We start from the raw sequence: 14,649 nt of genomic DNA on the forward strand, positions 1-14,649 counted from the left end.
GCGAATAGCAAGCGGTCTTGCCGACATGCTAAGTGACCCAAGCTTGTTCCAAGGTCAGGGGGCATACAGTAGCGGCCTTGCCAACTTACTGAACCAACCGGAAGCGATGCTCAAAGGTCAAAGGGCTCAGATGGGTCCTGGAGCCCCACCGGGTTGGACTCCTCCAGAACCCGACCCGAGGTCTGCAGAGTGAGGTCACCAAGCAGACACTATGGGATGAGATGACTTTGACTTTGGAAGGGCTGACCATACAGACCTCAGTTGACTACGGTGCACATATTCTTTTTCTTTTTCTTTCACGAGTAAGAGAGACTGAAAAAGAGAGAGACAGAGAGACAGCATCCCCAGTAAGATCTCAATGCTGCAGTCCACCACCAGCTCCAGATCATGGGCACATGTGTACACAGAATACTAAGGGAAGTCTCTGGACTAAACTCAGAACCTTTGGCAGTGGATCAGTCCTGCAAAGTACTGAGTTCTCCTGCTATGCTACCATCCACCCCCTGAGCATATATCCTTTCTTTTTCTTTTAAGAGATTTTTGTTATAGGGCACATGCACTTGCCAGAGACAGAAAGTGAGAAATCACCCTCCAGGGGGGATGGATACACTGCAATCCCTTTTCCTGCATTCTCCTTTAGGGATTTTGGGTATGCACACACATGCCCAGTGTGAGAAATTTTTTTACAGAATTATTTTAAATTTTTATTTATTTATTCATTTATTTTCATTTGACCATACAGAGACTCAGAGAGAGCGAGCGAGAAAGTGAGAAAGCAAGCCACCAGGTCTGGGACTTAAACCATGGTCAGCCATGTGGGATGTCCAGTGCCTTAACAACCATACCACCCTCCCTACCCCAGTGTGAGCTTTAAGTCACTGGGTCTGGGACTCAAGCCACCACTGACCACATGGGAGTCCAGCACCTCAACCAGTATTCCACCTACTGGCCCTGTGCATGTATTCTTAAAGGTCTTCTCCCATAGGCTTTTTCTCTTTTTGTAGGATTTTTCCCACAGAGTGCATATGCTCACTGGGGAGAGACAGAAGAAGGGAACACGAGAAATCACCCTCCCCACCACCCAGAAGGAATGGCCACACAGCAATCCCTTCTCCACCCTCCTCTCAGGATCTTGGCCTGCACACATAACACATCTGGCATGAATTTAAAGGCACCAGGTCTGGGACTTGAACTGCAGTTGGCCACAGTGGGAGTCCAGTGCCTTAACCCCTCCCATAGACTTTTGAGATAAACATGCTCCCACCACCTTTCTAGTACCTCCCTGGCTTTAGTAGCCCTCAGCAAGCAGGCTCTTTGGTATTGATGTGGCTCTGTGGTGCCAGCTCTGTAAACAAACCACACTTTTTGCTTTTTAAAAGTAAGCCTTTATAGCTCTGCAGAACATTCTGCCTCACTCTCCTGAGCTGAAAGGTTGGTTTCTTCGAAGTCGATAAATGGTCTTCTCAGAATGACTTCAGCCCATCTCTATTAGCAGCAAAAGCCTTACCTTGATGGCTCAGGTGCAAGGACACACTCGGGCTGGAATTTAAGCACAAAGCACAAAAGCACGTTCCAAAATAGGTGTGCACATTAAGGATGGAAGTAGCCAGGAACTCGAGAAAGAAGGAAAACAGAGATGTAACTTAGAGCCGAAACGAAAGGATAGAGCTGCTTTAAAAGAGAGAGAGAGAGGCAGGAATTAAGACATCTAACTTACAATGTCCTGCAAGGGTGCTTCTCACATAGAATGAATAAAGCAGCTATAGAGGCTCTTCTCAAACCTGGGCAAGACATTACAAGATTGCCCAAAGTGCCAGCACAAGGAAGGGGACAGTTTATTTTATCTCCATCTCAGTGTCCACATCCTGGTTGCTGTGCCCTTACAGTGGAAGAGGGTTTCAAATCCCGGCTCCACTGCTCTGTGTGAGTCGGCGTCCTCGCTTTCTCCATCTGATACATGGAGATGGTGGAAGTACGGGCCAGCTCCACGCGACTCTACTGAAAGCCCGTGCTCGGTTTAATATTCTGTTGTTATTATTTTGGATTTTAAAAAATTCTTTAAGTGTATTTATTTCTTCCGTAGCAGAGAAAAAGCCAGAAATAAAAAGAGAGAGAAAAAGAGAGAGAGAGAGACCTCCCCCAACAGGGTATTCATACTACAATCCACCCCCAACCTTCGCTGGTCTGGGTCACAGGCACGACAAGTTCCCAGCATCCTCAGGGAGGCCCTGGAAAGCAATCCCAGGACCTTCCCATGTGGGTTAGTTGTGCACCTTCACCTGTCCCGTCTTGGAGTTCTTAGTAATTTTTGTACAAGGGCCAATAATTTCATTTTGCACTGCCCCTGTGAGAAGCTCTCTCCCAGCAAAGTATGTAGTTGGTCCTGATTAATACCTATATCAAAGGGTTGTTGAGAGTATAATATTTTGACAACACTTTACTATTTGGCTTGCTCTTCGTCCTTGGATTCACTGTATGTATGTATGTATGTATGTATGTATGTATGTGTACATACGTATGTATTTGTTAGGTCTGTACACTCACCAGAGAGAAAGAGAGGATAGAATAAACACCTTTCAGTGGAGTGTGGTCATGCTGCCCTCCCTTGGCTCCATTTATCCTTCTTGTCTGAATTTTGAGCATGCATGTGCCTGCTGTGATTTTTAAGCCAATGCGGGCTGGAATTTGAACGATGGACTGTCACGTGGTACTCAGCTCCCGACGCACAGGGTTCTTCCATTCTCCTCTTAGGATTTTGTGCATGCACACATGCATGCCTAGTGTCATTTTTCAAGTTGTCTGGTCTGGGACTTGAACTGAGAGTCAGCCATGTGTGATCCAGCACCTTAACCATGCCACCTACTAGCCCCTACAACATTAATTTTTAAAAAGTGTGGTTAGTGCCCGTGGTGCTGTGACAGTTAAAGTGGCTGGATTCCGCACGGCCAACTGAGAAGTTCAAGCCCCAGACCCAGCAGCTTAAATATACCAGACGCGTGTGCGTGCATGCTCAAAAGCTCAAAAGAAGAATGGAGAAGAAGGGATTGTTTCATGCCCATCCTCCCTGGAGAGTAGGAGAGTAATTTCTCACTCTCCCCCCCCCCCCCCTTTTTCTGCGACAGCAGCCTCCCCCTCCATTTCTCACTCCCCCCCCCCCCCTTTTTACTGGCAAGCACTCATGCCCTACAGTCAAAACAAAACAAAAATAAAACAAAACAAAACAAAAAAAAAAACAAAACAAAAGTTATGCTTAGTATATATGAGAGAGGTCTTCAGAAAGTTCGTAGACAATGCCTGTTATTAAAAAGCAGGCATGGAATTGAAAACTTTTTGCATCAAAATTAACCTATATTTAAATTCCATTTTCCATAAACTTTTCAAAGTCTCCTTCATAACATAGTATTTGCCATTTTAACCAGCAAGTAAAATTTCAGTCAAAATAAGCAGCCAACACCACTATCTATTTCCATAACCTTTTCATCTCCCCAAACAGAAACTCAGTATCCACTAAACTGTCCACGCCCCTCCTCTCAGCTCCTGGCAGCCTCTGCTCTGCTTTCTGTTGCTCTGAATGTGCCTGTTCTAGGTATTTTATGTAAGAGGAATCAGACAATGTGTCCTTTTGCATCTCGTTTATTTTGCTTAGTACAATCTCTTCAAAATCCATCTGTGTTGTCACAAAGCAGGACTTCATGCTTTCTATGGCTGAATACTATTTCGTATTTTGCTTATCCTGTCATCCATTGATGGGGACTTACATTGCCTCCATCTTTGGCCACTATGAGTACTATTGCAACGGACTGGTGTCCAAGTATCTGCTTGAGTTCCTGCTTTAATTTCGTTGGGGTATATACTTCCCGGAACCACTTTTGACCCCTCCAGTCCATTTGAACTTGGCAGCCATAGTAATTTTACCAATACACTTCCAATCATGTCACTCCTCTGATTATCACTCTTTGCTGGCTTAAGATAAAGATGGAAATGCTCCCCAAGGTCTTCAAGGCCCTGAGCTCTTCAAGTCCTGTGGAACTCTCCACATCACCTTGCGCTGTCCTTTCCTCTGCTTCTGGAATCCCAGATTTCTCTCCATCCTCTTTTTTTCTTTTTTTTGGAGAGGTTTTTGCTATAGGGTGCGTGCGCTCACCAGAAAGACAGAGACAGAGAGACAAAAAGCGAGCTATCCCCACCCACCCCACCCCCGGGGGATGGCCACACAGCAATCCCTTCTTCTCCATTCTCCTCTTGGGATCTTGGGCATGCACACACACACACGCCCAGCCCAGCGTGAGTTTTAGCTGCTGGGTCCAGGACTCGAACCCTGGTCGACTACATGGTCATTAGACCATCTGCTGGTTCCCATCCTCCTCTTTTTTAGAGAGATATTTTTGCTATAGGGTTTTTGCTCTTGCTGTAGAGATGGAGCAAGACAGAAAGACAGAAAGAACATGAGAAATCACCCCCTGGGGGAATGGCCACCCACAATCCCTTTTCCTCCATTCTCCTTTTGGGATTTGAGGCACATTTGCACATGCACCCAGTGTGAGTTTCAAGCCTCCAAGTCCAGGACTCAAACTGCGTTTGTCTATGTGGGATTCCAGCAACATAACCATTAAGCTATCTGCTGGTCCCTTCTCTATCCTTCTATAGTCAGTCTTGTGGATTTCAACATGCTGGTCCTTTTATTTAAGATGTCCAACGCCTAGCCTTTGCTAGCTTTTGTTTGACCATCTTCTCATTGTTCTCACCCATCTCGCTTTAAATTTCCCCCTAACATCCCCTTCCTCCCTCTAGTTTAGCTCCCCCTGTTATCCTCATTTGCTCCTGGGGGTCCTTGTGTTATCTGCTTCATGTCTGTCTTCCCTGCTGTAATGAGACCCGTCTTGACAGAACACTAGGTTTCAGGCTGAGTCAACGTATTAAATCCTCACAATAAGCCTGTCTCACTCTATTCCTTCCCGCTCTATGGACATGGAAGCCTGGGATGCTATAAGCATCAGTGACCGTGCCACACTGGCATCTGGAGGCCAGCACAGACCCGCGGCAGTGCTGCCATCCCCAGCCCCAGGGAGCCCGTTCCCTCCCTGTGCCCGCATCCCCAGCGGCTGCATTCGTTGGTGCCCAGCTCATTTCCACACGGTTTGCGTGAATGAACAGAAGGGACAGTGCAGGAGGAAGCAGGGTTTTCAATAGACTTACAGAGGGGCTCCATTCTGCGATTGTCCCCCACCTCCCCGCCTGTTTCCCCACCCTGAACATGCACAGGAAAGCTTATGTCTGAGGGCTAGTCAACAGCTGAGTTTTTAGTTTCTATTTTACTTACTTATGTGCTTATTTTGATGGTGTGTCCTAACTTACTGTGATAGCAAGTTTCTGGAAAGTCTATGCAAATTGAAACTTTTGGGGAGAGAAACTGCCTTCCTTTCTTAATATGATACTTTGGAGAATTTTCCCTGTAAATAATTACCCATTCATTTAATTAGTTAATTTGAACAGTTATTTATTTCTTTATACTTTAGTATAGGGTTGTACCCTCACTGGGCGGGGGTGGGGAGAGGGCTGTGAAGGTGAGAAATCACCCCCCAGGAGAGATGGCCACGCTGCAATCCGTTCTTCAGTTCTCTCGGGATTTGGGGCATGCACTCACAGGAACAGGCAGTGGTTTTCAAGCCTCAGGGTCTGGGACTCAAACCACTCAGCAGGCCATGTGGGGTCCAGTCATCTGGTGGTTAACCACAACACCTGTCTAGCCTCTGAGTCTTTACTTTTATGTAGATTTTTAAAAATCCTCGCACCTTGCAGACCGGACCGCACTCAGCAAACACTGATGTGGCACTAGGAATTCCAACTCGGTCGATCCAACCCCGGTGAGCGCTGTGTGCAACCCATGTCCCAAGTTCCCCGGGGTCTCTGCGGACCCCCTCTGAGAAGATCCACAGCGAGGACCGCGCGTCTGTGTCCTCTGGCTCCAGGCCTCTCCGCCGCACTCCGGGACACTCGCAGCCTGGGAGCCGGCGGGCGCCCCGCGCGGGCCCCGCCCTTGGGACTCATTATCTACGTTTCCGCGTCAGGCCCGCCCCGAACTTGGCAGGCCATCCCCGGCGCGCTGGGGAACAGTTTGTGCCTAGCGCCAGCCGGGCCGGCCCCCTTTCCTCCCGCCGGCGCCTCCCCGCCCGGACGCTCCGCTCGGTGCGTAGGGTTTGGGTGGCCGGGCCCCAGCACCGCACCCGGCGCGCGGCCGTGGGATCCCCACGCACTTTCCGGTTTCCCGAGCCTGTCACGGGCTGGGCTTCCTAACGTGGGTCCGACGGTCCCTAATCGAGAGGTTCGAAAAGATGCAGTGGCCCACGTAAGAACGAAGCCTAACTATTAGCGCTCGGTGGTGGCTGTTAATGCCGCTCCACTGGCAGGTCCCTTGGCGCTGCGGACAGCCAGCACCCAAAGAAAGCGTAGTAGGAGCGAGAAGAACAGGCTCGGGGCCATCTGACCGGGTTTGCCGTCCTGGTGCATGCGCTGCAGGCGAGTGCCCGGGCTCAGTCTCCTCTTCTGTGAAATGGGGATACGCAGGCATGTTGGGGACTGCACGTGGGGCGCGGCGGGTCTTAGGCAAGGCAGTGCCGAGATCCCACGCCTCCAGGACCCCGCCTGCCTGTGCCCCCGCTCGGCTCCGCCCCGGGGGCGCCCGGTTTGCACGCGCTGAGCTGTCTCTAAAGTGCGTCACGGGCACCGGGCGCGCTCCTCTGGCTGCCAGGGCGAGGCTGGCACCCGGCCAGCGTGGGCCGGGCCAGGGGTGCCGGGCCGTCTCCGGGGCAGAGACCCCGGCGTGAAAGGTGCTCAAGTTGCGCGGCCCTAGGGGAGCTGCTGGGGGCGCCTTTCGAGACTGGCAGCGCGCCAGGGGCCGGCTTGGGCAGCCGCGGGGCGCATGAAGCCTACGCATTGCCTAAAGCCCCACACCCCCGGCTTCCTCCCGCGCGGCGGCGGCGGAGATTTCCTCTCGGGGAAACTACGCGGATCCTTCCCGGGGCTCCTCGCCCCGCCCCAGTTCTCCGCCCCCTCCCCTTTACTGGGGAGTCCGGGCTGGCCCGCGTTGGGCAGGAGGCTCGGTTAGCCTGGGCCGGAAGGTAGCGGGGGAAGGCAGGGGGCGGTGGAAGAACTGGCCAGCGATTCGTCTCGCCATGTGACGCTGGCCCCAGCCCCGAGACCCCCGCGCGCCGAGCCTCTGGCGGGCGCCCGTCTGCGCTGCGCACCATGCTCCTGCCGGGACACGCGCGTCCGCCGCCCGCGCCGCAGCCTGCGCAGCATCCCGGCCTCCGCAGGCAGGTAGAGCCACCCGGGCAGCTCCTGCGCCTCTTCTACTGCACCGTGCTGGTCTGCTCCCGGGAAATCGCGGCGCTCACCGACTTCTCCGGTAAGAGCGCCCTCCTTTGCGTGAGCCCGGGCGGCGCGGCGCGCCCAGGTGAGCCCTCTGCCACCAGGGGAGCGGCGGGGTCTGTTAGACTTGGACGTGCCCATAGGCGGTCTCCTGACTGGTGCGAACCCTTACCGCAGAGATGGCTACGTGTGCGGTGGCAGCAGGGTCACCCCCCACTCACACTTCTCAAGAAGGAAGGTGCATAGTGCTTTCAGTTCCTCGCCCCGCTGTTGACCTGGGGTTAATCTCCCAGCGTCAGGGACCCAGTCTTGACCCACGCGCGCCCACTGGAGCCTCCTTAAGCTGAGCCCGGTGCCGCGCCCAGTTGTAAAACACACGTGTTGGTCAGAGGAGTTGCACTGGGTTTGCCACCCGCATAGTCGGGTGCCCCAGCCTCCTGGGGTCACGGGCTAGCAAGGGACCTGAAGTCCGCTCTGGCGGGCAGGGAGGGAAGCCCGCAGGGACTGGGGGTTTAGCAGAGATGTGGCTCCAGACGAGCAACTTTCAGGGTACAGGGGAGATACCGGCTGCGACTTTCCCGCCCAAAGGTACCAGGGTCCCCCACCCCATTCCAGTTTCCTTTCCAAAAAATAAAGACTTCCTCCTCCCGTCGTTATTTGAGGCTTTTCTTTTTTGGGAAATCAGATCCAGGCTGCCCCAGCAGATCTTAGTTCTGAGGGTGCAGGTGTGGCGCCTCAAGATGAACATTTCTATTAATAAGCTGATGATGGCTATGAGGGTCACGTGTTTATATTAGCGCTGCACTTGCTTCGGCAACATGTTCTTCCAACCGAATGAGCCCTGGGCCTCCCTCTCGCAAGGTTGGAGACCTTTAGCCTTCCCCAGCCCAGGAAGCAGCCCTTAACCCCACACTCCCCCTTCTCCAGGGATCTTTTGCCAAGTTCAGGCTTTGCATAGTCCCTGAAGGACCATGCCATGCAGGGTCTTTTGCAATATACTCGTGTAAATGGAGGCGTTCCTCAGCCCTGTTTGTGCAGTAGACTAGTACATGGCGAGGAACACTGGCAAACCAGAAGCTGAGTTGGGTTTCTGGTTTACTTACAGAGAATGTCATTGTTAGCTGAGAGCCCTTAGGTCAGAGGTTCTTTGCTTTGAATATTTCATATCAAGGCAGCGTTCCTGCCTAGGAAAGGAAGCCAAGATATGCCTATTTGGCAAGCACAGCGGGGCCCTTAAATCAAGCCCCACAGGATCAGAACGCTGAGGTAAATGTGCTGGGGAAATGCACCCGGCTTTTCAAGTGCTGTTGACTTTTTGTTTTGTTTTCTTTTTGTAATAGAACTTTTTTGGCTGCTAAAAAAGCTCTATTTGCTGATTTAAGCTATGGCAAGCTGTTCTAAATTCAGCCACCGTCTAGCTCTGAATATTCTAAGAACTGAAAGCTGACAAGACTTTTTCTTTTTGTGACATCATTGCAACTGAACAAATATTGCTTTAGGCAAATTGCGGTGTAACCATTAGATTGTTCTCACAGATTATAGACACTTAGAGTTTGTTTCTTTAGGGAAGCAGTGGTGATACTTGTAACAGTCTATAGGTTACCACCCAAGTTTGAGAACTGTTCATTCCAGACTTGAAACTAGCAACTATTATAGGAGATTTGAACTGTCAAACGAGGGGGCTCTATTCTGAGTGAAATGGATGTTTTGATATAGGTTCCTCTAAGTAATAGAAATGGTAAAAGTCATTTCTTTCTGCTTTCTGTTTGAATTTAATTTCAGGCTTAAAACTCTTTAAGCTAGCAGGCTGGCAGGTGGCATGGTGGTTGAGGAACTGGACTCCCACATGTCTGTCCATGGTTTGAGTCCCAGACCTGGTGGCTTTCTCTCTCTCTCTCTCTCTCTCTCTCTCTCTCCCTCCGAATAAAATTTGTACGTGTCTGTCTCTCTCTAGTCAAATTTAAATAAATGAATAAATAAGTAAAATGAAATAAATAATGGAAAAAAAACCTTTTTTTAAAGAGGTTTTCGCTATACGGCGCGTGCGCTCACCAGACAGACAGAGAGAGACATAGAGACAGAAAGTGAGAAATCACCCCCCAGGGGGGATGGTCACGCTGCAATACCTTCTCCTCCATTCTCCTCTCGGGATCTTGGGCACGCATGCACACGCGCCCGGTGTGAGTTTTAAGCCACCGGGTCCGGGACGCGAACCGCGGTCGACTACGTGGGAGTCCAGCGACATAGCCATTACACTAACTGCTGGCCCTAAAAAAAAATTTTTAAGCTAGCAGTAGGTGGTGACATCACAAGGTCCATCCACAACCAGCCCGCATTTTTTCTGATCTGTGTTGCTCTTCAGAAATCCGAAGAATAGGGAGAAAATGTTAGAGAGCCAAAAAAAAAAAAAAAAAAAAACAAAAATAAAAACAACCTAAAAAGTTTGTTTTTAATGTTTTAAAATATATTTTATTCTGTGAGTGAGAGACAGAAAGCTAGCCATCGAGCCTGATGGGGCCTGCCAGCATGTGCACCTGGCATGCTCAGGGAGGTCTCTCTGCCTCACAGGGTCCCATTTTATGGCTATGCCACCATCTAGCCCTGAAGTTTTTTTTTTTTTTCATGAGAGAGCGAGAAACACCCCCCTCAATAGGGTCTGTACCCCGAGGTCTTCCCCCAGCCCTTACAGCCAGTCAGAGTCACCGGCAGGGGCAGAACCACGTACCCTGCGTTTGCAGGTCAACCGGGAGCCAAACCCAGGTCCTCACTATGGCTCCCAGCATCCCCCAGCATCCCCCAGCATCGTGCAGCACCACCGCAGCCCAGCCAGGGAGCCTTTATGGGAGAAAGAGAAAGATAATGTTCTCCCAAACCACAGACTCCCTCACGTTTAAAACCCAAGTTCTATTAATATATAGTGTGGGATCAGGGAGACATTAGAAAAGCTTCAGAAAAAAAAAGGTGAAGTCTTCCAAAGTTAGCTAATTTGACCTGAAGCTTCACGAACCTTTAGGGTTCCCCCAACCATGTGAGATACAGCATGGAGGAAAATTCCTAAGCTCTAACGAAGACAGCTTGAGTGTTTTGTTGAATGTTTGGGCTAAAGCAGCGGATCCTGATCAGTAACTCCAAACTCTCCTTGGCCTCAAAGCTCACTGCCCTCCTGGGGACAGGCAGTCCTGTTCCTTTTTATGAACTTGGAGGAGAGTACAGAAACCAAACAGACCTATAAAGAGACAGTGCACGCTCCCCCACGGAGCCTTACAATAGCCAACGACTTAGAAGCACTCTTTGCTAATGCAGATACTTGCTTGTTTTTCTAAATAAGGGAAACATCAAAAACTGGTGGAGGATGAAGGGAGCTTGAGGCCCCATCACCCCATGAAGGAGGATGGTGTTTCCATGTGAAAGAAAGCTCCAGAATGTCAGGGGTTCAGACATTGTTCATATAGTGTCAGGCCTCTCAGGAGATTAGCAGAGCAGTTTTAGAAAGTTATTTACGCCTTTCTCTTCTCTGCAGTTCTTCCTGAAGCCTTTTCCTGAGGTTGTCAGCTGGTGTCATTTTCCTGGGTCATTGATTTTTTTTGCCATGGGGCTTCGAGCATTAGACCTTACTCTTAATAACCCGAAGTCTGCCTGCGTGATGGCTTCCTCCTCCCCCTACATGCTTGTGACTTGTGCTAATCACCTCAAAGCTTGCTGGGAAACGGCTCCCCAAAACCCCCTCCTGGCTCATCCCTGAAGATATTGAGATGCAGCCAGCGGCCACGGGGAGGCTATCATCACTGCATTAAAAACGCATCCCAGCTGAGGCAAGAGCAGTCCATGCAAAATGAGTGCCTCTGATCCTTAATCCCGTACTCAGATGTGCTTGGCATGCATCCATTTTCCTGTTCAGGATGGAGTTCTGTTCTTTTAACTACATTCTCAAAGTGAGAATTAGAAATGTTCAACCCGATCAGTGATTTAAAAACAAAAATCAAATAAAAACCACAAAACCCCAAAGTGTGTCTTCCCTATTGTCCTCTTTGTTAAGAGAATAAGACAGGGAGCTGAAGCATGAAGCTAAGAGCTGAAAGAAGAGAGAAGTGTCTTTTGGGGGTCTACCTATAAAACAACGGACCCTTTACATTTCGCCGTGGCATAAAGAGTGGCATGTTGGGGGCCAGCAGGTGGCGTAGTGGTTAAGGCACTAGATTCCCGTGTGGTCAACTGTGGTTCCAGTTCTGGACCTATTGTCTTGAAACTCACACTGTGTTTGTGTGTGTGTGTGTGTGTGTGTGTGTGTGTGTGCCCAAAATCCCAAAAGGAGAATGGAAATTGTAGAGTGCACATCCTCCTTGTGGGGGTGGGGGAAGGATTTCAGGCTTTCTGTCTCTCTGGTGAGCACACGCACCCTATAGAAAAACAATCTCTCTCAAATAAATAAGTAAATAAGAGTGGCATATTGGTGACTCTCAGACTTAGTATATGACGGTCTCTCATACTTTATTTGTGGTTCCAGTCTTTGTTATTTCTCTGCTGAGAACAAGCTGCTTCTCTTTCTCTCCTTTTCTTTTTCTTTCTTCTCAGAGAAGTTCAAAGCAATTGATTGATGGGTTTATAACTAGGTATGGGAGGAAGAGAAGGAAAGAAAGGGTGGAAAATTGTTCTAGTTCCCACTTGACTCTCGAGAGAATTCCTGCCTTCGGATGAAGTAGTCGTAACCATGTGCTCACACATGCAGTTTTGCCCCAGGACACACCGAGGTCAGTGTGAGAAGCAGGAAGTGGGTGCAGAGGTGGCAAACAACGAGAGTGGGGCAGCCTTGAAGGCCTTCCGTATACCCCAGTGCCTCAGACCTACGAGCAAGGTCATTATGTGTTGGAAGTTGTTCTCTGTGTTCCACTCCTTGCTCTCTAAGTGCTCTGCGGTCCTGGAGTGCACTTCCTGGTAGAGTGCGGTAACAAACCCGTCAGGCTGGGGGCTTAAATAGCACACACTTATTTTCTCACAGTTCTGGAGGCTGGAAGTTCACAGTCAAGTTGTAAGCAGAGTGGACTGTTCTGAGGCCTCTCTCCTTCACTCACGTTGTAGGTGGCTGTCTTTTCCTTGGGTCCTTGCATGGTCTTCCCTCTGTCTATGTCTGTCCAGTCATATTGGATTAAGACCTACACTAAGGACCTCTTTTTAACTTAATCATCCATTTAAAGGCTCTGTTTCCAAATGCAGTTGGCCCTCCTAGATTCAACCAACCACAGATTGAAACTATTTGGAAAAAATTAGTTGTTTCTGTTATGAAGACATACAGACATTTTTTCTTGTCATTATTTTTTTGATAATATAGTAGAACATCTATTTACATAGCATTTATAAATAATCCATAAATGACTTGAAATATCTAAGGGTATGTTTGTAGGGTATATACAAGTATTATTCCATTTATAGGAGGGACATGAGCATTCTCAGATTTTGATATTTATAGGGAGTGGGGGGATCCTGGAACCAGTCCCTTGTGGACACTAAAGGCTTACTGTACATTCTGTTTTTAGTTTTTGCTATAGGGCACATGTGCTTGCCAATGAGAGGCATAGAGAGAGAAGGAAAGTGAGAAAGCACCTTCTTGGGGGATGGCCACACTGCAGTTCCTTCTCCTGCATTCTCCTCATGGAATTTTGGGCAGACATGCACATGTACCTAGTATGTTTTTTTCAAGCCTCCAGGTCTGGGACCCAAACCACACAGTCAACCACGTGGGATCCCGCTGCCTTAACCATCATGCCACCATCTGGCCTCCATACAGTACAGTCTTATTCTGACGGTTATTCTGAAGTACTGACGGTTACAACTTCAATATATGAATTGTGTGGCATATAAGTCGGAATATAAAGTGGATCACTGGACCAGCCCGATAACCTCCTGGTTAGGGGAGCTGGATCCCACACGGCTACCACAGCTTGAATTCTGGCTCTGGCAGTTTCAAACATAGACCAGGTGCATGCATGTGTATGCCCCAAGTTCTGGCAAGATGGAGAAAAGAAGAAGGGATCGTGACATGAGCACACCCCATGAAGGGTGCTTTCTCCCCCTCTCTTTCTCTCTCTCTCTCTCTGGTGAGTGCATGTGCCCTCTGGTAATAAATAAATAAGTAAATAAATAGCAGCTAGTAAATAAGCCCACTCGGTAGCTCCTTATTTCACTGGCCAGGAATTTCAAGGTATAGACCTATGATAATTCAGTTGATCTTGGGGCTCTGGAGCAGGGAGAAACCAGGTCTGGATGGAAAGGACACGGCTGTCCTTTGGAGAAGTTGAACCTGCTGTTCTTCTCACAGATAATCAGTGAGTCCTAACCTTAGTGGCACATGAAAATCACTTGGAGAGACTAAAACAATGTATGTAAGCTTGCCCTCTTGTCGAGCTCCCCAGGCAGTTGTCATGTGCAGCTAGAATGAGAATCACTGCCCTGGTGTTCAGAGAGGAGGGCTACCCCCTGTGTGCTTCAGTTGATCCTAGGGCACGTGAGCCTGGCTGGGTGTCCGCAGGACTCACCACCACAGAGACCAGGACTGCATTTTCTTCCTTTCTTTTTTAAAATTGTCATAGGTCATGTGTTTGACAGAGAGAGAAAGGGGGAAAGCAGCCCCCAGTGGGTCAGAGTCGCACCACAATCCCTTTTCCTCTAGCATTTGGGCCATGCACACGCATGCACCTGGCATATTACTCAAGCCACCAGGGCCAGGATTCGAACTGTTGTCAGTTATATGGGATCTGGTTCCTTTAACCACTACACCTCGGGGCCAGCACCAGGAACATTTTGTCCTCACCTCCCAACATCTACATATATGCACATGCTCAAACAGACACACACACACACACCTGCATTTTATTATGCCTTAGTCACTTCATCGTCCTTTTATTCAGGGTATCTTCACTTTAAAAAAAATTATGAGGGACCAGCAGTTGGCATAATGGCTAGGTCATTGGACTCCCACATAGTCGACCACAGTTCAAGTCCCAGACCCGGTAGCTTAAACTTACACTGGGCGCGTGTGCGTGTGTGCCCAAAATCCTGAGAGGAGAATGGAAGAGAAGGGATTGCAGCGTGGCCATCCCACCTGGGGGATGACTTCTCACTTTCCATCTCTCTGTCTTGCTTTGTCTTTCTGTTGAGCGCAAGCACCCTATAGCAAAAGCCTCTCAAAAAAAAAAAAAATTATGGAGTGAAAAGTCAGCTTGTGATCAAAGAAAACCAAACTGAATGTCCAAAGGAGCCGTCCAGCTGCCGCTGGAGAAGAGAGGT

At 49.3% G+C, this 14,649-nt stretch overlaps 1 protein-coding gene across 1 annotated transcript in view; it reads left to right on the top strand.

Moving 5' to 3' along the window:
• Nucleotides 1-6,203: 6,203 nt before the first annotated feature.
• EVA1C (eva-1 homolog C) overlaps nucleotides 6,204-14,649 on the top strand; it is a 109,604-nt gene continuing 101,158 nt past the window's right edge. Inside the window, 1 exon segment of the mRNA XM_006153866.3 lies at nucleotides 6,204-7,405. Coding sequence (XP_006153928.1) covers nucleotides 7,246-7,405 — 160 coding nt within the window. The 5' untranslated portion in view covers nucleotides 6,204-7,245.

The sequence above is a fragment of the Tupaia chinensis genome, unplaced genomic scaffold, assembly GCF_000334495.1.
Source record: "Tupaia chinensis unplaced genomic scaffold, TupChi_1.0 Scaffold000392_1, whole genome shotgun sequence".
Taxonomy (NCBI): domain Eukaryota; kingdom Metazoa; phylum Chordata; class Mammalia; order Scandentia; family Tupaiidae; genus Tupaia; species Tupaia belangeri.